Raw genomic sequence first — 24,319 nt, forward strand, 5'->3', positions numbered from 1 at the left:
GAGAAGACTGATTTTGAGGAAATTGACAGTTTGGTTGTATTATGATGTTTACATGAATTGGACATTCTGTTTACATTCTGCTCTTTACTAAGGCTTCACATTATCATGATCAAGTGGACTCATGGAATTACACAGAGGCTTGTCTGGACATTTGAATAGCTGCTTTATCTTGAACAGTTGCATTTCATTGGAGGGGTCTGCTCTCTACGTTCTCTGAATTTATTTCATCACCTTGGAGACTTTGGGAGAATTACAACGAAAGCCAAAACCACTGTGTACTATTCCAAACATTTTACCTTAACCCATAAGAGTAGAAGCCCTGTCAAAGCCTGGGGAGAGGAGTACTACTCAATCAATCAAATGCATTTATAAAGCCCTTTTTACATCAGTAGATGTCACAAGGTGCTGTACAGAAACCCAGCCTAAAACCACAAACAGCAACCAATGCAGGTGTAGAAGCACCACGGCTAGGAAAAACTCCCTAGAATTACGGGAACCTACAGTAGGAAGAAACCTAAAGAGGAACCAGGCTCTGAGGGGTGGCCAGTCCGGCTGTTCCGGGTGGAGATTATAAGAGCACATGGCCATTAAGGCCAGATTGTTCTTCAAGATGTTCAAATGTTCATAGATGACCAGCAGGGTCAAATAATAATCACAGTTGTTGTAGAGGGTTGCAACAGATCAGTACCTCAGGAGTAAATGCAATTTGGCTTTTCATAGCCAAACATTCAGAAGTCGAGACACCAGGTTGTGTCAGGGAAAAAGATAGAGAGAGAGAGAGAGAGAGAGAGGGGGGGAGAAGGAAAGAGAGAGAGAGAGAGAGAGAGAGAGGGGGGGAGAAGGAAAGAGAGAGAGAGAGAGAGAGGGGGGGAGAAGGAAAGAGAGAGAGAGAGAGAGGGGGGAGAAGGAAAGAGAGCGAGAGAGAGAGAGAGAGAGGGGGGAGAAAGGAAAGCGAGAGAGAGAGAGGGGGGAGAAGGAAAGAGAGAGAGAGAGAGAGAGAGGGGGGTGAAGGAAAGAGAGAGAGAGAGAGAGAGAGGGGGGGAGAAGGAAAGAGAGAGAGATGGAGAGAGGGGGGGGAGAAGGAAATAGAGAGAGAGAGAGAGAGAGAGGGGGGAGAAGGAAAGAGAGAGAGAGAGAGAGAGAGGGGGGGAGAAGGAAAGAGAGAGAGAGAGAGAGAGAGAGATGGGGGGAGAGGGAAAGAGAGAGAGAGAGAAAGAGGGGGAGAAGGAAAGAGAGAGAGAGAGAGTGAGAGGGGGGAGAAGGAAAGAGAGAGAGAGAGAGAGAGGGGGAGAAGGAAAGAGAGAGAGAGAGAGAGAGAGAGAGAGGGGGGGGAGAAGGAAAGAGAGAGAGAGAGAGAGAGAGAGAGGGGGAGAAGGAAAGAGAGAGAGAGAGAGAGAGAGAGGGGGAGAAGGAAAGAGAGAGAGAGAGAGAGGGGGGGAGAAGGAAAGAGAGAGAGAGAGAGAGAGAGAGAGGGGGGAGAAGGAAAGAGAGAGAGAGAGAGAGAGAGGGGGGAGAAGGAAAGAGAGAGAGAGAGAGAAAGAGGGGGGAGAAGGAAAGAGAGAGAGAGAGAGAGAGAGGGGGGAGAAGGAAAGAGAGAGAGAGAGAGAGAGAGAGGGGGGGAGAAGGAAAGAGAGAGAGAGAGAGAGAGAGAAAGGGGGGGGAGAAGGAAAGAGAGAGAGAGAGAGAGAGAGAGGGGGGGGAGAAGGAAAGAGAGAGAGAGAGAGAGAGAGAGGGGGGAGAAGGAAAGAGAGAGAGAGAGAGAGGGGGGAGAAGGAAAGAGAGAGAGAGAGAGAGAGAGGGGGGAGAAGGAAAGAGAGAGAGAGAGAGAGAGAGAGGGGGGAGAAGGAAAGAGAGAGAGAGAGAGAGAGAGGGGGGAAGAAGGAAAGAGAGAGAGAGAGAGAGAGAGAGAGGGGGGGAGTCAAAAACAGCAGATCCGGGACAAGGTAACCCATATCAGGGTTCCATAGCCGCAGGCAGAACAGTTGAAACTGTAGCAGCAGCATGACCAGGTGGGGACAGCCAGGAGTCATCAGGCCAGGTAGTCCTGAGGCATAGTATCATTTTTTTATTTTATTTTTATGATTTGATGAATCATTGTATTTGGCTTTCACTGCTATTAGCCCATACAAATATATTGAATAACATATTCAGTACATGGAGCAACAGATCCCCCCCCACCCAAAAAAAAAAAAAAAAAAATCTGTAGTAAGTTTGTTCTGAAGTGCCTATCCTATATCTGAGAGATATAAGACAGAACAGAAAATATTAGTTTTAAACCTCTTATTTTGTCACTAAACAGACTCCATATATATTGTTCGTGACAGTCTCACCTTTACACAGACGGGTCATACTAGTGTGTAGCCCAAACTGTTTGGAAGCTACAGACACAAGTTGGCAGATCGGCTGCACCGACTTCAAACAAGTCCCAAGACTCTTGTGGGTCGTACAGCAAAACAGAGAAAAGGGGGGTCATAACAGATTGTAAGCCAAGCTGTTCCAACGCTACAGACAATTTTGTGAGAAGAGCGATTTTTTTGGGATGTCTCATGGTCTGACAAACACCGCTCTAGCTCTGTCACCTTTCACCACAGATGAGGAAGTGCAACATTGGCGAATTTGGTGGATTGAGAAGCATCCGATTTTTTTTATTTATTATGCTAATTACATTTCAGTGGAGTGCAGACATCAACCTTAGGGGGTTAAATGATACCACACAGAGACACATATTCACATGCATCTCAAATGCAATGTATGGCAGTGATTATTGATATTGTACACTGACATTTTCCTTGAGAAATAGTACATCACAACCAATTTACATTGAGCAGACTTATTGGGGAAAATAATGATTACACTATGATGATAATAACAACAACAATGGTGAAGCCTAAAGTGTGTTTGAACATCAACATCTAATCTCCTTTCTTCAAAGATTTGAATTACCTGTTTTTTTTTTTATGTTTTTTTTTCACCTTTATTTAACCAGGTGGGCTAGTTGAGAACAAGTTCTCATTTACATTTACTGTTACACTGTCATTATTCAATTTAGACCCAATCCTAATTTCTACTGCTTAATTTTGTCACATATTTACAGGGCTTCTGTTAGGAAAATAGCTAGCTAAACAACAGTTTGTTGCGTTACTTAGCTCAAGGTATGTACAGTACATCATCTTACAAGACTCTGTAGAGAAAAGTTCCTTCCTTCTGTACATTTTGGTACTATTTCTGATTCAGCGGACAGAAAGTGGCATTTCACTTAATCTGTTTTAATTTATACTACTTTTATACTACTTTCATTCTCTGACTTATTATGATTTTTTTTTACTTTAACACTTTTAGTCTGAGCGTAAAAGAATCAACTTTAAAGTTAAATTAAATAAATGAGACAACTCGTAAAACAATAAAAAGAGGAAGACACAATTAACCACATTGAGCATTGAGATGGTGAAAGAGGAAGACACAATTAACCACATTGAGCATTGAGATGGTGAAAGAGGAAGACACAATTAACCACATTGAGCATTGAGATGGTGAAAGAGGAAGACACAATTAACCACATTGAGCATTGAGATGGTGAAAGAGGAAGACACAATTAACCACATTGAGCATTGAGATGGTGAAAGAGGAAGACACAATTAACCACATTGAGCATTGAGATGGTGAAAGTTCACCGGAAAAGATATGATACCAACAACAGAGTCAGAAATAACTGAAAGATTTGGAGTAGTTAAAATGGTTGCCCTAGGCTGGATCTGTATCCAGCATTGGCTTTGTTTTGACACACACAAACGCACACACACACACACACACACACACACGGTAGTGTAGCAACAGTGCAACCCAAATGTCTCCATGGTAATGTCTTACTGCTCCAGATTTCTTTTGATCTTTTGCAAATACCCAACAGAGCTTCCAACATTAATTAGCAACTGAGTTTCCACGTAATAAAAAAAATAAAACAAAATGAACACTAAGAAAACACAATCTCACAACCATACAATTAGCATTGGTACTTTGTGGCTCGTATCATCACGGTATGACATACACCTATAATCATTACATGGAATATACATTACATTATCATTATGGGGCATTTGGAAAGTATTCAGACCCCTTCACTTTTTTTATGTTACAGCGGTATTCTAAAAATGTTTTTTATTTTTTATTCCCTCATCAATCTTCACACTAGTTTATATGGTATACTGTATAAGTTGATGGTTTTGTGCCATTTGTTGGAGTGTAATTGCTGGAATGAGATATTAAGTGCAGCCAGAAGCAAACAGATATTTATTTTATCACAGTGAACAAAAATGCACATGCCCCTAAGGTGAACGGTGTTTTGTGGGCAGCTTCCTGAAACAATGTATTAGAAGATTACGTTGCTTAGAATTTGGTGTTCTCAAATGCGGAAACTGGATTTATTTAGCTGCTTGTAAAACCACCAAACATTGTGGCTGTAAAACCACCAAACATTGTGGCTGTAAAACCACCAAACATTGTGTTTGTAAAACCACCAAACATTGTGTTAGGGCGCATGACGTTTTTTTTGGCTGCACTTAATATCTCATTCCAGTAATTACACCTCAAAAATGGCACAAAACCATCAACTTATACCATGTTTACTGTTTACTGAATATCAAACTCAGCCATTACTGTATTGCATGGGGATTGGCTTCCAGGATAATATGGAGAGGAGGAGAGAAGTAACTGCTATCTTCCCTTCTTTTGACCCCTGTTCAGTACGTAAACGTTTAGCAGCCGCCAAATAATGTAGGGGTGATTAAGGTCAGCGATAATATATCTATTTCCACTGTTGGTCAGACATGTACGAAAGGGTATTGCTGACAAAAAAGAATGGGGGGGCATGAACGGTTTGTTCTGTGGCAGCAATGAGCTTCAGTAGCAGGGTGAGTATTGTGAAGATGGAGAGTCAGTCAACCAAAATTAGACAAACAGGGAGACACGGTGAGAGGAAGGTACTGTCCTATTAAATCCTGTGCTAATCATCGCATTACGTCTGGTTAAAGAGGGAGGTGGCTACAGCAGCTAACATGCCAAGCAAGTAACAGTCCAACAGAGAGGAGGAGGAGGGCTGCTAATTGATGTAGGACAGGACAGATAAATAACAGGCTTATAATTCCTCAGATACAGTAGTGTTATAATGGATCACCAGGTAAAGTAGTGTTATAATGGATCACCAGGTAAAGTAGTGTTACAATGGATCACCAGGTAAAGTAGTGTTATAATGGATCACCAGGTAAAGTAGTGTTATAATGGATCACCAGGTAAAGTAGTGTTATAATGGATCACCAGGTAAAGTAGTGTTATAATGGATCACCAGGTACAGTAGTGTTATAATGACTAGTCATGTATAGCAGTATTATAATGGGTAACCAGGTATAGCATTATTATAATGTCTAAACAGGTATAGCAGTATTATAATGGCTAACCAGGTATAGCGGTATTATAATGTCTAACCAGGTATAGCAGTATTATAATGTCTAACCAGGTATAGCAGTATTATGATGATTAACCAGGTATTATTATATTATTATTATTATATTATTATTATTATTATTATTATTATTATTATATCATTATTATAATGTCTAAACAGGTATAGCAGTATTATAATGACTAGTCATGTATAGCAGTATTATAATGGGTAACCAGGTATAGCATTATTATAATGTCTAAACAGGTATAGCAGTAATATAATGGCTAACCAGGTATAGCAGTATTATAATGTCTAACCAGGTATAACAGTATTATAATGTCTAACCAGGTATAGCAGTATTATAATGGCTAGTCATGTATAGCAGTATTATAATGGCTAACCAGGTATAGCAGTATTATAATGGCTAACCAGGTATAGCAGTATTATAATGTCTAACCAGGTATAGCAGTATTATAATGGCTAACCAGGTATAGTAGTATTATAATGGCTAACCAGGTATAGCAGTATTATAATGACTAGTCATGTATAGCAGTATTACAATGGGTAACCAGGTATAGCAGTATTATAATGGGTAACCAGGTATAGCAGTATTATAATGGGTAACCAGGTATAGCAGTATTATAATGAGTAACCAGGTATAGCAGTATTATAATGTCTAAACAGGTATAGCAGTATTATAATGGCTAACCAGGTTTAGCAGTAGTATAATGTCTAAACAGGTATAGCAGTATTATAATGTCTAACCAGGTATAGCAGTATTATAATGTCTAACCAGGTATAGCAGTATTATAATGGGTAACCAGGTATAGCAGTATTATAATGACTAGTCATGTATAGCAGTATTATAATGACTAGTCATGTATAGCAGTATTATAATGGGTAACCAGGTATAGCAGTATTATAATGGGTAACCAGGTATAGCAGTATTATAATGGGTAACCAGGTATAGCAGTATTATAATGGGTAACCAGGTATAGCAGTATTATAATGGGTAACCAGGTATAGCAGTATTATAATGGGTAACCAGGTATAGCAGTATTATAATGGGTAACCAGGTATAGCAGTATTATAATGGGTAACCAGGTATAGCAGCATTATAATGACTAGTCATGTATAGCAATATTATAATGACTAGTCATGTATAGCAGTATTGTAATTGTCACGACTCCGACCGAAGGTGGCTCCCCTTCCCGTTCGGGTGGCGCTCGGCGGTCGTCGTCGCCGGCCTACTAGCTGCCACTGATTATTTCCTCCCCCTCCCTTATGTGTTCATTGAGTGCACCTGTTTTGAATTCTGTATAATTAGTGAGGCTTTATTTAGTCAGCCGGCCCGCCTGGTTCCTTGTGCGGGATTAATTATTGTGACCTTCTGTGTTGTGTAAACTTGTGTGCACGTCTGTGAGTTACGTGCTTTCCCATTTCGTGGGTCTTTTCTGGACCGTTTAAGTCCCCCTGTTTGGGGCGTTTGTTTTGTTTACGCCCTGTGTTTTCGTGGGGTTGGCTTATGTTCACCGTTGTGGTGCATTAAAATAGCACTCCCCTGAACTCTCTGCTTCCTGCGCCTGACTTCTCACCCACTACACTCAGAACGTTACAGAATCCCGCACCCTGAGGAATGGAGTCAGCAGGAGCAACAGCCAATCCCCTCCCATCGATGGAGGAAAGGGTTCTACATCATACCACCGTTCTCCATCGGATCGGAACGGCTATGGATCAAGTGATGGAGAGAATGGACCGATGGGAGAGAAGTGGTCTCCTCTCTCCACCTTCGGCTCCCTCCCCTCAGGACTCCCCATCTCCCGACTCCAGCACCCTCCGTCTTACGCTCCCGAGGGTCTATGATGGAGCGGCGGCGGGGTGCCAGGGGTTCTTACTCCAGCTGGAACTGTACCTAGCCACCGTCAGACCCACTCCCTCGGGAGCGGAGAGGGTGAGTGTCCTCATCTCCTGTCTCACGGGTCGTGCTCTGGAGTGGGCGAACGCAGTCTGGAATGGCCCAGACTCAGCGAAGGAGCACTACCCAGAGTTTTCCCGCCGCTTCCGCGCAGTGTTTGACCACCCTCCAGATGGCCGAGCAGCGGGAGAGCGACTATTCCATCTCCGGCAGGAGAAGAGGAGCGCCCAGGATTACGCGTTGGAGTTCCGGACCTTGGCAGCAGGATCTGGGTGGAACGACAGGGCTCTTATCGACCATTACCGGTGTAGTCTCCGGGAGGACGTCCGCAGGGAGCTAGCGTGTCGGGACACCGCTCTTTCCCTGGATGAGCTAATTGACATGTCCATCCGACTGGACAATCTGCTGGCTGCCCGCGGGCGTTCGGAGAGGGTCCTGTGTGTTCCACCACCCAGCACCGTCACTCCCGTTCCGATGGAGTTGGGAGGGACTGTGCCGAGGGGTACCGGAGGAGGAGGCTCCCTCTGCACCAGCTGTGGTCGGAGAGGACACACGGCCGATCGGTGCTGGGGGGGTCCGTCTGGGAGTCGAGATGGCAGGCGGAACATTTCTCGATCACCCCAGGTGAGTCAGCACCAAACTCACCCAGAACCCCCTGTTGGTCACATGTTTGTCTTGATTTTTTTCCTTAAATTTTTCCCCTCTCTAGCATTCATAGTGGAGGTGGATGCGTCCGAGGCTGGGGTGGGTGCCGTGCTATCACAGCGCTCGGGTACGCCACCAAAACTCCGCCCCTGCGCTTTCTTCTCGAGGAAGCTCAGCCCAGCGGAGCGTAACTATGATGTGGGTGACCGGGAGTTGTTAGCGGTGGTCAGGGCTCTGAAGGTGTGGAGACACTGGCTTGAGGGGGCTAAGCACCCCTTTCTCATCTGGACCGACCACCAAAATCTGGAGTATATTCGGGCAGCTAGGAGACTGAACCCGCGTCAGGCAAGGTGGGCCATATTTTTTACCCGATTCCGGTTCACTTTATCGTATAGACCGGGCTCCCAGAACGTGAAAGCGGATGCACTGTCCCGCCTTTACGACACAGAGGATAGGTCCACCGAACCTACTCCCATCCTTCCCGCCTCAAAGCTGATAGCACCGGTGGTATGGGAGGTGGACTCGGACATCGAGCGGGCGTTACGGGCTGAACCCGCGCCTCCTCAGTGTCCGGCGGGGCAGAAGTACGTGCCGCTTGGTGTTCGGGACCAACTGATTCGGTGGGCTCACGTCCTACCCTCCTCGGGTCACCCTGGGGTGAGGAGGACAATAGGAAGCCTTCGGGGGAGGTATTGGTGGCCTACCTTGGCTAGGGACGTTAAGGTTTATGTCTCCTCCTGTTCAGTATGCGCCTAGAGTAAGGCTCCTAGGCACCTTCCTAGAGGGAAGTTACAACCCCTCCCCGTTCCACAACGGCCATGGTCACATCTATCCGTAGACTTCCTGACCGATCTTCCCCCGTCTCAGGGGAACACCACGGTTCTGGTGATTGTGGATCGGTTCTCTAAGTCCTGCCGTCTCCTCCCGTTGCCCGGTATCCCTACAGCCCTACAGACTGCGGAGGCATTATTCACCAACGTCTTCCGGCACTACGGGGTGCCGGAGGACATCGTTTCTGATCGGGGCCCCCAGTTCACGTCCCGAGTATGGAGGGCGTTCATGGAGCGTCTGGGGGTCTCGGTCAGCCTGACCTCCGGTTATCACCCCGAAAGTAATGGGCAGGTGGAGAGAGTAAACCAGGAGGTGGGTAGGTTTCTGCGGTCGTACTGCCAGGACCGGCCAGGGGAGTGGGCGAGGTACATCCCCTGGGCCGAAATGGCCCAGAACTCACTACGCCACTCCTCTACTAATGTGTCCCCTTTTCAGTGTGTGTTGGGGTACCAGCCGGTCCTGGCACCGTGGCATCCGAGCCAGACCGAGGCTCCTGCGGTGGAGGAATGGGTGCAGCGCTCCAAAGAGACCTGGAGGGCCGTCCGGGAATCCCTTCAACAAGCTAGTGGACGGCAGAAAAGGAGTGCTGACCGCCACCGCAGTGAGGCCCCCGTGTTTGTACCGGGGGACAGGGTCTGGCTCTCGACCCGAAACCTGCCCCTCCGGTTGCCCTGCCGGAAGCTTGGGCCGCAGTGTGTAGGGCCTTTCAAAGTCCTGAGGAGAATAAACGAGGTGTGTTATCGATTACAACTCCCTTCCTATTATCGTATTAACCCCTCGTTTCATGTGTCTCTCCTCAGGCCGGTGGTAGCTGGTCCCCTACAGGACGGTGAGGTGCCGGAGGTCCCTCCTCCCCCTCTGGACATCGAGGGGTCCCCGGCGTATACGATACGGGCCATTCTGGACTCGAGACGCCGGGTGAGGGGCCTGCAGTACCTCGTGGACTGGGAGGGGTACGGTCCGGAGGAGAGGTGCTGGGTACCGGTGGGGAACATTTTGGATCCGTCAATGTTGAGGGATTTCCATCGCCTCCATCCGGAGCGCCCTGCGCCTCGTCCTCCGGGTCGACCTCGAGGCCGGTGTCGGCGCGCTGCGGGAGCCGCGCGTCAAGGGGGGGGTACTGTCACGACTCCGACCGAAGGTGGCTCCCCTTCCCGTTCGGGTGGCGCTCGGCGGTCGTCGTCGCCGGCCTACTAGCTGCCACTGATTATTTCCTCCCCCTCCCTTATGTGTTCATTGAGTGCACCTGTTTTGAATTCTGTATAATTAGTGAGGCTTTATTTAGTCAGCCGGCCCGCCTGGTTCCTTGTGCGGGATTAATTATTGTGACCTTCTGTGTTGTGTAAACTTGTGTGCACGTCTGTGAGTTACGTGCTTTCCCATTTCGTGGGTCTTTTCTGGACCGTTTAAGTCCCCCTGTTTGGGGCGTTTGTTTTGTTTACGCCCTGTGTTTTCGTGGGGTTGGCTTATGTTCACCGTTGTGGTGCATTAAAATAGCACTCCCCTGAACTCTCTGCTTCCTGCGCCTGACTTCTCACCCACTACACTCAGAACGTTACAGTAATAACTAGTCATGTATAGCAGTATTATAATGGGTAACCAGGTATAGCAGTATTATAATGTCTAACCAGGTATAGCAGTATTATGATGATTAACCAGGTATTATTATATTATTATTATTATTATTATTATATCATTATTATAATGTCTAAACAGGTATAGCAGTATTATAATGACTAGTCATGTATAGCAGTATTATAATGGGTAACCAGGTATAGCATTATTATAATGTCTAAACAGGTATAGCAGTAATATAATGGCTAACCAGGTATAGCAGTATTATAATGTCTAACCAGGTATAGCAGTATTATAATGTCTAACCAGGTATAGCAGTATTATAATGGCTAGTCATGTATAGCAGTATTATAATGGCTAACCAGGTATAGCAGTATTATAATGGCTAACCAGGTATAGCAGTATTATAATGTCTAACCAGGTATAGCAGTATTATAATGGCTAACCAGGTATAGCAGTATTATAATGAGTAACCAGGTATAGCAGTATTATAATGTCTAAACAGGTATAGCAGTATTATAATGGCTAACCAGGTATAGCAGTAGTATAATGTCTAAACAGGTATAGCAGTATTATAATGTCTAACCAGGTATAGCAGTATTATAATGTCTAACCAGGTATAGCAGTATTATAATGGGTAACCAGGTATAGCAGTATTATAATGACTAGTCATGTATAGCAGTATTATAATGACTAGTCATGTATAGCAGTATTATAATGGGTAACCAGGTATAGCAGTATTATAATGGGTAACCAGGTATAGCAGTATTATAATGGGTAACCAGGTATAGCAGTATTATAATGGGTAACCAGGTATAGCAGTATTATAATGGGTAACCAGGTATAGCAGCATTATAATGACTAGTCATGTATAGCAATATTATAATGACTAGTCATGTATAGCAGTATTGTAATTGTCACGACTCCGACCGAAGGTGGCTCCCCTTCCCGTTCGGGTGGCGCTCGGCGGTCGTCGTCGCCGGCCTACTAGCTGCCACTGATTATTTCCTCCCCCTCCCTTATGTGTTCATTGAGTGCACCTGTTTTGAATTCTGTATAATTAGTGAGGCTTTATTTAGTCAGCCGGCCCGCCTGGTTCCTTGTGCGGGATTAATTATTGTGACCTTCTGTGTTGTGTAAACTTGTGTGCACGTCTGTGAGTTACGTGCTTTCCCATTTCGTGGGTCTTTTCTGGACCGTTTAAGTCCCCCTGTTTGGGGCGTTTGTTTTGTTTACGCCCTGTGTTTTCGTGGGGTTGGCTTATGTTCACCGTTGTGGTGCATTAAAATAGCACTCCCCTGAACTCTCTGCTTCCTGCGCCTGACTTCTCACCCACTACACTCAGAACGTTACAGTAATAACTAGTCATGTATAGCAGTATTATAATGGGTAACCAGGTATAGCAGTATTATAATGGGTAACCAGGTATAGCAGTATTATAATGTCTAGTCATGTATAGCAGTATTATAATGAGTAACCAGGTATAGCAGTATTATAATGGCTAGTCATGTATAGCAGTATTATGATGGGTAACCAGGTATAGCAGTATTATAATGGCTAGTCATGTATAGCAGTATTATAATGGATAACCAACACCAGACTCTGATCTCTCATCCTCACTGGAAACACCAGTCTCTGATCTCTCCTCCTACACTGGAAACACCCGACTCTGATCTCCCCTCCTACACTGGAAACACCAGACTCTGATCTCCCCTACTCAATGGAAACACCCAACTCTGATCTCTCCTCCTACACTGGAAACACCAGACTCTGATCTCCCCTCCTACACAGGAAACACCATACTCTGATCTATCCTCCTCACTGGAAACACCAGCCACTGATCTCTCATCCTCACTGGAAACACCAGACTCTGATCTCTCATCCTCACTGGAAACACCAGACTCTGATCTCTCCTCCTCACTGGAAACACCAGCCACTGATCTCTCCTCCTCACTGGAAACACCAGACTCTGATCTCTCATCCTCACTGGAAACACCAGACTCTGATCTCTCCTCCTCACTGGAAACACCAGACTCCGATCTCTCCTCCTCACTGGAAACACCAGACTCTGATCTCTCCTCCTCACTGGAAACACCAGACTCTGATCTCTCCTCCTCCCTGGAAACACCAGACTCTGATCTCTCCTCCTACACTGGAAACACCAGACTCTGATCTCTCCTCCTCACTGGAAACACCATACTCTGATCTATCCTCCTCACTGGAGACACCAGACTCTGATCTCTCCTCCTACACTGGAAACACCAGACTCTGATCTCCCCTCCTACACTGGAAACACCAGACACTGATCTCTCATCCTCACTGGAAACACCTGACTCTGATCTATCTTCCTCACTGGAAACACCAGACTCTGATCTCTCCTCCTACACTGGAAACACCAGACTCTGATCTCTCCTCCTACACAGGAAACACCCGACTCTGATCTCTCCTCCTACACAGGAAACACCAGACTCTGATCTCTCCTCCTACACAGGAAACACCAGACTCTAATCTCTCCTCCTACACAGGAAACACCAGACTCATATCTCTCCTCCTCACTGGAAACACCAGACTCTGATCTCTCCTCCTCACTGGAAACACCAGACTCTGATCTCTCGTCCTACACAGGAAACACCAGACTCTGATCTCTCCTCACTGGAAACACCAGACTCATATCTCTCCTCCTCACTGGAAACACCAGACTCTGATCTCTCCTCCTCACTGGAAACACCAGACACTGATCTCTCCTACCCTATCAGAATCCCAGGACCCATATTGCCCCTGCAGCATAATGTAATCCTTACAACAGCAGCATGTGCTTCCCGTACTGTCGTCCCACTCTGTTCCTTGATGTTTGCAAATTGGCCTCACACAGCTCACTGCCTGCCTGCCTGCATGCCTAGCTGGCTGCCTGGCTGTCTCCAGGCGAAAGGGCTAGACTACAAAAGCATGTTCCACCTAGATAGGGAGAGGGGAACCACAGCCAGAGCAGGGTTAGAGATCTGAGCTACTGCTAACAGTGACACTTTTATACCATCACACCAGATGTGGCCTTTTTACCTTGGTGTCTCATTATATATTCGGATAGGTAATAACTAGAGATTGGTAATCATGTGTTCATGTTAATGCACTATGACTCTGATCATTGTGTATGTTATTAAAAGGTACAGCATTCACTACTACTGATAGCTCACACTGGAGGCCTAAACGGCCTGTCATAGGGGATAAGTTATTAGGAAGTCTTGGTGTGGATAATTAGAAAACCTACATGTAGCTAGATGTTAATCATGTTTCATATAAACAAAAAAAAAAGGTATTTCAGCGTATATGCTCCTGAGTTGGGTTATTGTTTGCACACTGTGTTGTGGATCTTTCAAGGTGATCAAAATGTTGTTATTTTTGTTCGCTAGTTTCATAATTAACCACTACAGTTATTCAACATACTTCTAAGAGATTACGCTTCATTTGGAGGATTAGCATATGAAGATAGTTAAAACTATTTTCATAATTAATCAATTGTGTTTGTTAACTGAAAAAGGGTACATGTCACGTTCTGACCTTAGTTCCTTTATTATGTCTTTGCGTTAGTTTGGTCAGGGCGTGATTTGGGGTGGGTTGTCTATGTTCTTTTTTCTATGTTGTATTTCTGTGTTTGGCCTGGTTTGGTTCTCAATCAGAGGCAGCTGTCGATCGTTGTCCCTGATTGAGAATCATACTTAGGTAGCCTGTTTTCCCCATGCTGGTTGTGGGTGATTATTGTCTGTGTTTGCTCCATACGGGGACTGTGTCGATTTCCATTTATTCTCTTATTCTTATGTTTTCTGTGTTCAGTTATATTACATTAAAATTATATTATGGACACTTACCACGCTGCGCATTGGTCCGATCCTTCCTACTCCTCCTCAAAAGAGGAGAACGAAAACCGTTACAGTACACCTGGCAACAGCCAGAAAAGGACTGGCCACCCTTCAGATCCTGTTTCCTCTCTACCCGGCACAGCCAGAAGAGGACTGGCCACCCCTCAGAGCCTGGTTCCTCTCTAAGATTCTTCCTAGGTCCCTGCCTTTCTAGGGCGTTTTTCCTAGCAACTGTGATTCTGCATCTGCATTGCTTGCTGTTTGGGTTGTTTAGTGGGTTTCTGTCCAGCACTTTGTGACATCTGCTAAAGTAAAAAGGGCTTTATAAATACATTTGATTTGATTTGGTACAGCAGTTTCTGAAGATACAGCCATTATATCACTACCACTGACCTCTCAGCCTGCTAACACTGCAGGCGGTTTATTACCTAGGTGTCTCATTATGGGGCTTAGGTATTACTGGGGATCAGTAGGCTGAGATTGTGAACACTCTAGACTTTGAGATGGCGAATAATGATTTTTTAATGTCAAAGAATTAAGTACAGAACCAAAAAACATTGTTTGTTATATAAAAAAAAGATACTGTCTTTCTCTGAGGTTGTTTTGGTTGAACAATCTCACACCTCTCACACTGGAGGTAGATGTCTTATGGGAAATAGTATACCCACCTAGAGATTGTACTTAGAATTGTTAATCATGTTTTCATGTTCATCAAGTAGTTGTGTCTTGTAATGTGTTTTTTTTTTAAAGTACAGCAGTCACTGAAGCTACTGCAGTAATAGTGGCGGTGTCTTGTTAAGGGGATTAGGTATGGTAGGACACCGACAGGAAATGGTTGTTATTAATCAGGTTTTCATGTTAATTAGCGCACTTGCCTCACTAAGAAATCTTAGTGTTAAACTGACAAAAACAGAGATGTTAGATAGTTTCTGAGTTCGAAGAAACATAAGTGATCTGATGTCGGATCTGAAAATGGATCTCGATGGTTGTACAGTCGTCTCAAAGAAAAGTGTGAAGGACCTCAGCGTTATTCTGGACCCTGATCACCCTCCATTATGGACGAACATATTAAAAATATTTAAAGAGCAGCTTTTTTACATCTTCGAAAAACATTGCAAAAAAATTTGGCTCAAAAATTATGCTTTTGTAACTTCAAGATTACTGTACTGTAATGCTCTACTCTCCGGCTACCCAGATGAAGCACTAAATAAACTTTGGTTAGTGCTAAACACGGCTGCTAGAATCTTGACTAGAACCAAAACATTTGATCATATTACTCCAGTGCTAGCCTCTCTACAGCGGCTTCCCGTTAAGGCTAGGGCTGATTTCAAGGTGTTACTGCTATCCTACAAATCATTACATGGACTTGCAGATGATTTGGTTCTGCAGTACATACTGTCATGACGTTGGCCTGGGGGAAGGTTTATGACAGTCATAAATACCTCTTCCCCCCTTGTTCCTCTCTCTACCCTACTGATGTTACATTTGCAAACACCTTGGTTATCATAGAGATTCTGGGAACATCAGAAGGTGCGGGGAAATGAACTATATTCTGGTAATCCGACCAATTGAACATATGCGGTGGTACTTAATGAATATGATGTCAGTTTGGTTGTCATCTGAGACATTCTCATCAATGATAAGATGACATAAACTCTACAGTGGAAAGTCAACACATCAGAGTTATTGGATTCACATGGAATAGTTGTTCAATGTAAATGTTTGAATATGGAATTATTCCTGATGGGATGAAATGTAATTTTAGCTTCTAAAATGTGAGATTTGTGTTTTCATAAAATAGGGCTCTGCTCAATCAGTGGCCCGCCCCTGTGAAGGGACATGGCCTATAAAACGTTTTAAAGACGCCCTCCTCTCCCTTCCTATATAAGCCCTTGACGACAATATAACCTCCTGTTCCGAGGACGTGAGGACGACGGTCCAATGTCAGAATGGTTCAGATAATAACTACAGAACGAAGCCAACATCAGCGTGAGCTTTGGTTGCGAATGGTATGAACTTTGAACTCTTATTCACTACAGAAGTGATACCTCCTAGCCGATGAGTTAGCAACAGCCGCTGCAAACGAGGGTTAGGAAGGAACAGACAGAGTATCCCGTCTACCACACGACGTTACTAAAACGTATTCAATTTACCAGCAGAGACATTCTTCAAAGAACAAAGGACTCGGTCGGGCAACACGGCCTTCCATCTACCACCAACCTACTGAAGCGCAACTCAGAGTAAATATTCATTTCATTTTTCTTTTCCAAATTTACGGTAATTTAGAATGCATAAGATACTGTATTTACGACAGCACAGCTTTGCCCTTTGTTCCTCAGTCTTCCCCCTCTTTCACTCAAACCCCGCCCCTTTTCTTTTGTGTAACAAGCTGTCATATCTGTTCCGCCCGCTAGGGACGTTTTCCTTTATGACGTAAGTTGTAATCAAGTTATGATTTAATGATGTGTAATTCTGTGCGATTAGTTAGGTATTTTGTAAAAAAATAATTAAACCCAATTTTGTATTGCTGATTCCACTTGTTAGCTAGGGTTCCTGCAGATAACCAAGAATTTACAACTTTCAGACGAATTAAGATGATGATTAATATTGACTGCTATTGATGTAAAATATTACTAGGTCTTTAAGAGTTTATTCGGAAGATAACAGCTCTATAAATATTATTTTGTGGTGCCCGACTCTCTAGTTTATTACATTTACATGATTAGCTCAATCAGGTAATATTAATTACGGAGAAATTATTTTATAGTATAGCATGTCATATCACTTAATCCGACAATACCTTCACGTCACAAGACGCAGAATTCTGTTTCTAGAATTTCTAAGCAAACAGCTGGAGGCAGGGCTTTCTCCTATAGAAATACATTTTTATGAAACAGTCTGTCGATCCACGTGAAAGATGCAGACTCAGTCTCGACCTTTAAGTCTTTACTGAAGACTCTCTCCACTGGGACTCTCTATCTCTGACCCTATTACAAGGGCTGAGTCACTGGTTCTCTTACGCTCTTTCATCATTCCTGTCCTCGGGTCGTGCTGCGGAGGAGATCTTCGTAGACAATACTCTGCCTTGTCTCAGGGTAGTAAATTAGTGACCTGTTGATATTCCTTTGGTGTTGTGGGGGCTGTGTTTTTGCAAAAGTGGGTGGGGTTAAAACCTGCCAGGCTCTCTGCCCCCCCTCCCTATAACTACTGATTATGATTTGACCTTGCTGGTCATCTACAGTATGAACGTTTCAACAGCTTGAAGAACAATCTGGTCTAAAACCGGTAAATGTTTTGCTAATTTGCATGTTAATCATCACCGTATTAACTGATAGCCCTGCTTCTCACAGACATAGTGGTATATCTTTTTTTGAGCCTGTGTTACGTAGGTCGTGAAATTTGAAACCACTTGAAGCTGGGATGTCCCTCCTACCATTTCATTCACTCTTTCGACTGTCCATCAACTCCAGACTGAACCTTACCTCACAGCCACTGACAAAGCACATGCCTGCCATCTTTACATCATAGAGTAGCAGAAGAGAGTGGTTTCATCACTATAGCACATGCAGAGATTGAAATATAGCCATTAATCTAAAAACAAATTTTTGTTTGTCATATATGGACAAGATTAGCATGAAATGAAAGGTGCATTTTTGTACAAGTTCAGGAAGCCAAGCTAGAGCTCTGTGAGACATTCACAACGATGGGACAGACGTCTTGATCAAGAAAGACCTCTAACACTAAACATTCAAATATGTATTTTACTGTTACAAGGAAGGTGAAATCTTATAGTTAATAGTTGTATCATTTGATTATACTATATTTAGAAAGAATATACAGTTGAAGTCAGAGGTTTACATACACTTAGGTTGGAGTTATTAAAACTCGTTTTTCAACCACTCCACTAATTTCTTGTTAACTAACTATAGTTTTGGCAAGTCGGTTAGGACATCTACTTTGTGCATGACACAAGTCATTTTTTCAACAATTATTTAAAGGCAGATTATTTCACTGTATCACAATTCCAGTTGGTCAGAAGCTAACATACACTAAGTTGACTGCCTTTAAACAGCTTTTAAAATTCCAGACAATTATGTCATGGCTTTAGAAGCTTCTGACATCATGTGAGTCAATTGGAGGTCTACCTGTGGATGTATTTCAAGGCCTACCTTCAAACTCAGTGCCTCTTTGCTTGACATCATGAGGAAATCCAAAGAAATCAGCCAAGACCTTAGAAAAACAATTGTAGACCTTCACAAGTCTGGTTCATCCTTGGGAGCAATTTCCAAACACCTGAAGGTACCACGTTTATCTGTACGAACAATAGTACGCAAGTATATACTCCATGGGACCACGCAGCCATCATACCGCTCAGGAAGGAGACGCGTTCTGTCTTCTAGAGGTTGAATGTACTTTGGTACGAAAAGTGCGAATCAATCCAAGAACAACAGCAAAGGACCCTGTAAACATGCTGGAGGAAACAGGTACAAAAGTATCTATATCCACAGTAAAACTAGTCCTATATCGACATAACCTGAAAGGCCGCTCAGCAAGGAAGAAGCCACTGCTAAATGTATTTGGCTTAGGTTTATGTAAACTTCTGACTTCAACTGTAAGCCATTTCAAGCCTTGATACAGTTTTTGACGAAAATACATCATTTCAAATATTATTGAGTTATGTTTACAAATAATAAAAAAAATAATTAAAAAAAGTTAATTAAATGACACCTGCACCTACTGCACTATCACCAGATAAACATCCCACTTGTAGTATTTCTTCATGTTTCCTGTGGCTAAACTATACCACACTTATGCCACAGAAAGAAACACCTTGCTTGTAGATGTATAATGTAATATCTGTTTTCTGACATTCTCATTAAGAGTGCTTCAAGGCTTAACTTGTCAGTCTTCCACCGTGTCTCATCCAGCCTGCTGTGCCGGTAGTATTGTACAAGTCAATCATGCTGAAATACAGGCCGAGTCTCAAATGGAACCTTATTTTCTATGTAGAGCACTACTTTTGACCATCACCCATAGGAAATAGAGTGCCATTTGGAATTCAGAACCCCACAGCAGGGAGGAGATGTGGATAGGGATGAAGCCAGGCTCCTTATGTAATGGAAGGGCTCAGCTAAGCTCAGCTCGGACTAAGGGACTTGAGCTCTTCTTTATGGTGTTGCGTTCTCTAATGCGAGAGGGAAAAAAACTTGAAACAAACAAGAAAGAGAGTCATTGAAGAAGCAGCATGTTGTTTGGTGGGCAGTGATCTTCAGCCATTGAAGAAGAATAATATTGTTTGGTGGGCAGTGATCTTCAATTCAATGAATCATACATATGAGACTGCAGTAGAGTATGTTGCGTGCACAGAAAGAAAAATGTTGTGGGTTGAACTTTCTCAGTTACCACTGCATTGATTTCAAACCCTATCATCCACACCTACAACAAGAGTACCAAGCCTTAGGGGGGGGGGGGGGGGGGGGGGGGGGTACTGTACATCACTGCAGAGCGCAGAATAACATTTTACCAAGTGGTGTTCAGAGAACAGCAATGTGTTGCAGATCCTGTCATATTCCTACTACAATGTCATATGATTGAAGAGTTCAAATGTTTAGGGTAATAAAGTACAACTTTGTTAAGTTCTCCAGAATCTATGATTAAAAAACAATATTTAATGGGTTTAAAGTACAACTTTGTCAAGTGCAGCAACAAAATGGCTACCTGTGCATTTCCTGCTGGTGTCTTCCTTCTTGGAGGAGCTCATTAGTTTACAGTTGAAGTTTTCCTCCCAGTATTCTGCGAACCAAACGTTCCTGCGGTTGTTCTCCAGCGTCCGCGATGTGAAGTATGCGTCAAACCCTGGAAATAAAAGACGGATAAGCAAGTCTTAGAACAAGTCTTAGAACAAGTCTTAGAACAAGTCTTAGAACAAGTCTTAGGCCTCAAGAGTATCTTTGTTTAGCAATCCACTGTTTGTGTAGAAAAACGGCATGTGGGCAAAACTCCTCTAACTCTAAGACTGACTATACATTATTCCCATTATGTAAGACACTTTTACCTCCATGTCACACCCTGACTATAGTTTGCTTGTGTGATCTGAGTGGGCATTCTATGTTGTGTGTCTAGTTTGTCTGTTTCTGTGTTTGGCCTGATATGGTTCTCAATCAGAGGCAGGTGTTAGTCATTGTCTCTGATTGGGAACCATATTTAGGAAGCCTGTTTGGTGTTGGGTTTTGTGGGTGATTGTTTCATGTGTTAGTGTTTGTGCCATACAGGACTGGTTTCGGGTTTTCACATTTATTGTTTTGTAGTTTGTTCATGTATAGTTTTTCTTATTAAAAAAAAAACGAACTTCAACCACGCTGCGTATTGTTCCGCCTCTCCTTCAACGGAAAAATCCCGTTACACTCCAAGCTTTATCAATGTCCAGTTCCTAGATCAGAATAGACCCTCGATCCCCTGCTGAAATAGACCCTGTGAAACCAACTGCACAAAAATATCCATTCCCTGGCTGGCTCCATTGCCAATAGGGATGGAGCCTATAAGTGTCAGGAATTAAAGCTGATGAATAAATCCGTAGAACTGTCCTTCACCCTTAAGCTTGCTCCAACCTGCTCCAACACAATGTAACACCGTCAAACCTGCTCCGACACAATGTAACACCGTCAAACCTGCTCCAACACAATGTAACACCGTCAAACCTGCTCCAACACAATGTAACACCGTCAAACCTGCTCCAACACAATGTAACACCGTCAAACCTGCTCCAACACAATGTAAGACCGTCAAACCTGCTCCAACACAATGTAACACCGTCAAACCTGCTCCAACACAATGTAACACCGTCAAACCTGCTCCAACACAATGTAACACCGTCAAACCTGCTCCAACACAATGTAACACCGTCAAACCTGCTCCGACACAATGTAACACCGTCAAACCTGCTCCAACACAATGTAACACCGTCAAACCTGCTCCAACACAATGTAACACCGTCAAACCTGCACCGACACAATGTAACACCGTCAAACCTGCTCCAACACAATGTAAGACCGTCAAACCTGCTCCAACACAATGTAACACCGTCAAACCTGCTCCAACACAATGTAACACCGTCAAACCTGCTCCAACACAATGTAACACCGTCAAACCTGCTCCGACACAATGTAACACCGTCAAACCTGCTCCAACACAATGTAACACCGTCAAACCTGCTCCAACACAATGTAACACCGTCAAACCTGCTCCAACACAATGTAACACCGTCAAACCTGCTCCAATATAATGCATCACGCCATGACTTTCCCCAGCGTTGTTTCAATGGCCTAAAGAGGATAATAGAGTTTCTAGTAGATTCTAGTTTAATTGCCTCTCTTACAGTGTGAACAGAGAGAGACTACAGGGGAAAACCAGTTAATCAATTGAACCTTGGCAACAACAGAGCAATGTCCTCTGTTGTTTTTATAGCCAAGAATGGTTAAAAACCCGGGTTTGCAGAATTCTACAAGACTGACTGTTAGCCTACGGAGCTAAATCATAGGCTTTACCTTTGGGGGAGCTAATGGAAGACGTGTGTCCATTACACAACTGGATTACTGTTCTATCTCAAAAATTGTATTGTGTAAAAATCGATAGGTAGCAATGAGCGTCTCTCATCTGGCAGTATTAGTTAAGCTGTCCTTGCCCCAACAGTAATGTCACAGTAATAATAACGTTTAGAGATTGAAATGAACATCCTGACCATGTCTGGTACTTTTTGTGGAAAAAGGCCCCCAGTTCAATTTTTATTTTTTATTTTATTTAACCTTTTTTTTTTTTTTTTTTAGCTATTGTCCTGGTTCAATAAAGCAAGAGGTATGACATAAAGACTACAACTTAAATAGATCCATTACAGAAAGAATCACACCAATCATCTCATAGGGTCGGCGTACAATTGGCCCAGCGTCGTCTGGGTTAAAGGAGGGTTTGGCCGGGGTTGACCGTCATTGTAAAAAAAAAATAAAAATTGGTCTTAACTGGCTAACTAATAAAGGGTAAATAACAGACAAACCTTGAATGAGAAGGAGATATTTGTTAACTGACAATGTAAATAAATGAATATTTCTCCCCACCAATAGTGCTGCAGCAGGAAGTTCTTAATTATGGTGATAATAATTACAGCATCCTAATTATAAAGGGGACATGACAACAAAGTGAACACAGTGAACACATAATGCTGACCCAGTGTGTGTGTGTGTCCTGTGTGTGTGTTTGTGTGTGTGCGTGTCCTGTATGTCCTGTGTGTGCGTGTATGTGTGTGTCATGTGTGTGTGTGTCCTGCGTGTGTGTGTGTCCTGCGTGTGTGTGTGTCCTGTGTGTGTGTGTTTCCTGTGTGTGTGTTTCCTGTGTGTGTGTTTCCTGTGTGTGTGTGTGTGTGTTTCCTGTGTGTGTGTGTTTCCTGTGTGTGTGTGTATCCTGTATGTCGTGTGTCCTGTGTGTGTGTGTGTGTGTGTGTGTGTGTGTGTGTGTGTGTGTGTGTGTGTGTGTGTGTGTGTGTGTGTGTGTATGTGTCCTCCTGTGTGTGTGTATACAAGAACTCCTCAGTAACAGTAACAGTGACTACTACCACATAAGATAAGGGCTCTGCCACTCCAAGTCTCCCCAGACCGGAGTCCCAGAACGGACAAGGGAGAGACCATGTAGTGGTTGCTGGTAGGACATAAGATGTGATGACCACCTGAATGCCATCCTATTCCCTTTAAAGTGCACTACTTTTGACTAGGGCCCTATAGAGCTCTGGTCAAAAGTAGTGCACTACAAACGGAATAGGGTGCCATTTTGGATGCATTACAGGTAAAATGCTGCTGTTAGCTGCTCTGAACCTTGTGTAGAGAAGAGGCTAACAGAATAACAGCACAGGTCACCATCCCTCAGTGAACACAGCAGCACCCTGTCACCACTCACAGTATGTGCATCCCAAATGGTAAACTGTTCCCAACATAGGGCTCCGGTCAAAAGTAATGCACTACCCTATTGGGCCCTGGTCAAATGTAGTGCAATATAAAGGGAATAGTATGCAGTGTGGAATGCAAACCACGTATCTGTGTGATTCCCGCAGCACGGTGTCACTTCTCAATATGTATCTCTTCTGATCAGAGCGATGACCTGTGGGGCTTAACGCATGGCCGCGTGGCTAACACCGTGGGATATCCAGTACCAACCGACATCAAAGCAAATAACCCCCTTTTATCTACAAGCCCCTGTACCAACACACTTAGCCACTTCTCTGTTTGTGTGCTTTACAACTCTGATTCAGAGACATGAAAGAGACTGTGATAATAACATGAACGCTTCTAAAACAGCATTTTTTTGTGAATTTCAAAATGTACTTAGAAAATACAGCAACATTTTAAATTGGTTTAAAAAAATCAATCAAAATGATACAACTGGACATGTTAAAGGCCTGTAATAACATAAATGAACTGAAAAAAGATGTATGAGTGCGTTGTTGTATTGAGAAAATGTACTTTATGTTTTCAATTAGGTGTAAAAATGCTTCCTTCAGGGAAAGAGAAACAGAAAATAAGGGATGATTGGAGAAGGCCGTTGGACTGTTTGCAGAGGAGTGAAAGACTGGTGGAGCGATTCACATGAATGGCATTGTTAGGAGATGGAGGAAATAATTGTGGATGGGTTTTCTGTGAGTGAGAGAGAGAGAGAGAGTGAGAAAGAGTGAATTGAATTGTGAGAGTCAGAGTCAGAGACAGAGAGAAAGAGGGAGAGAGAGTGCGAGAGAGAGTGAATTTAATTGTGAGATAGAGATAAAGAGAGAGAGAAAGAGAGCGAGAGTGAATTGAATTGTGAGAGAGCCAAAGAGAGAGCGAGAGAGAGAGAGAGCGAGTGAGAGAGTGAGTGAGAGAGAGTGAGAGAGCGAGCGAGAGAGCAAGCGAGAGAGCGAGCGAGAGAGAGCGAGAGAGAGCGAGAGAGAGAGAGCGAGAGAGAGCGAGAGAGAGCGAGAGAGAGAGAGCGCGAGAGCGAGAGAGCGAGAGCTTGAATTGAATTGAGAGAGAGAGAGAGAAAGAGGGA

The 24,319-nt window shown here is 43.7% G+C and overlaps 1 protein-coding gene across 2 annotated transcripts in view; it reads right to left on the bottom strand.

Annotated features, from left to right (window-relative positions):
- Positions 1-24,319, bottom strand: part of LOC110528632 (metabotropic glutamate receptor 7) — a 378,715-nt gene that overhangs the window by 126,036 nt on the left and 228,360 nt on the right. For both annotated transcript variants that reach the window (XM_036984246.1, XM_036984247.1), the window contains exon 5: positions 19,976-20,113. In XM_036984246.1, the coding sequence (XP_036840141.1) occupies positions 19,976-20,113 (138 nt within the window). The remainder of the gene's footprint in view (positions 1-19,975; positions 20,114-24,319) is intronic.

Source organism: Oncorhynchus mykiss, chromosome 7 (assembly GCF_013265735.2).
Source record: "Oncorhynchus mykiss isolate Arlee chromosome 7, USDA_OmykA_1.1, whole genome shotgun sequence".
NCBI classification, from domain to species: Eukaryota; Metazoa; Chordata; class Actinopteri; order Salmoniformes; family Salmonidae; genus Oncorhynchus; species Oncorhynchus mykiss.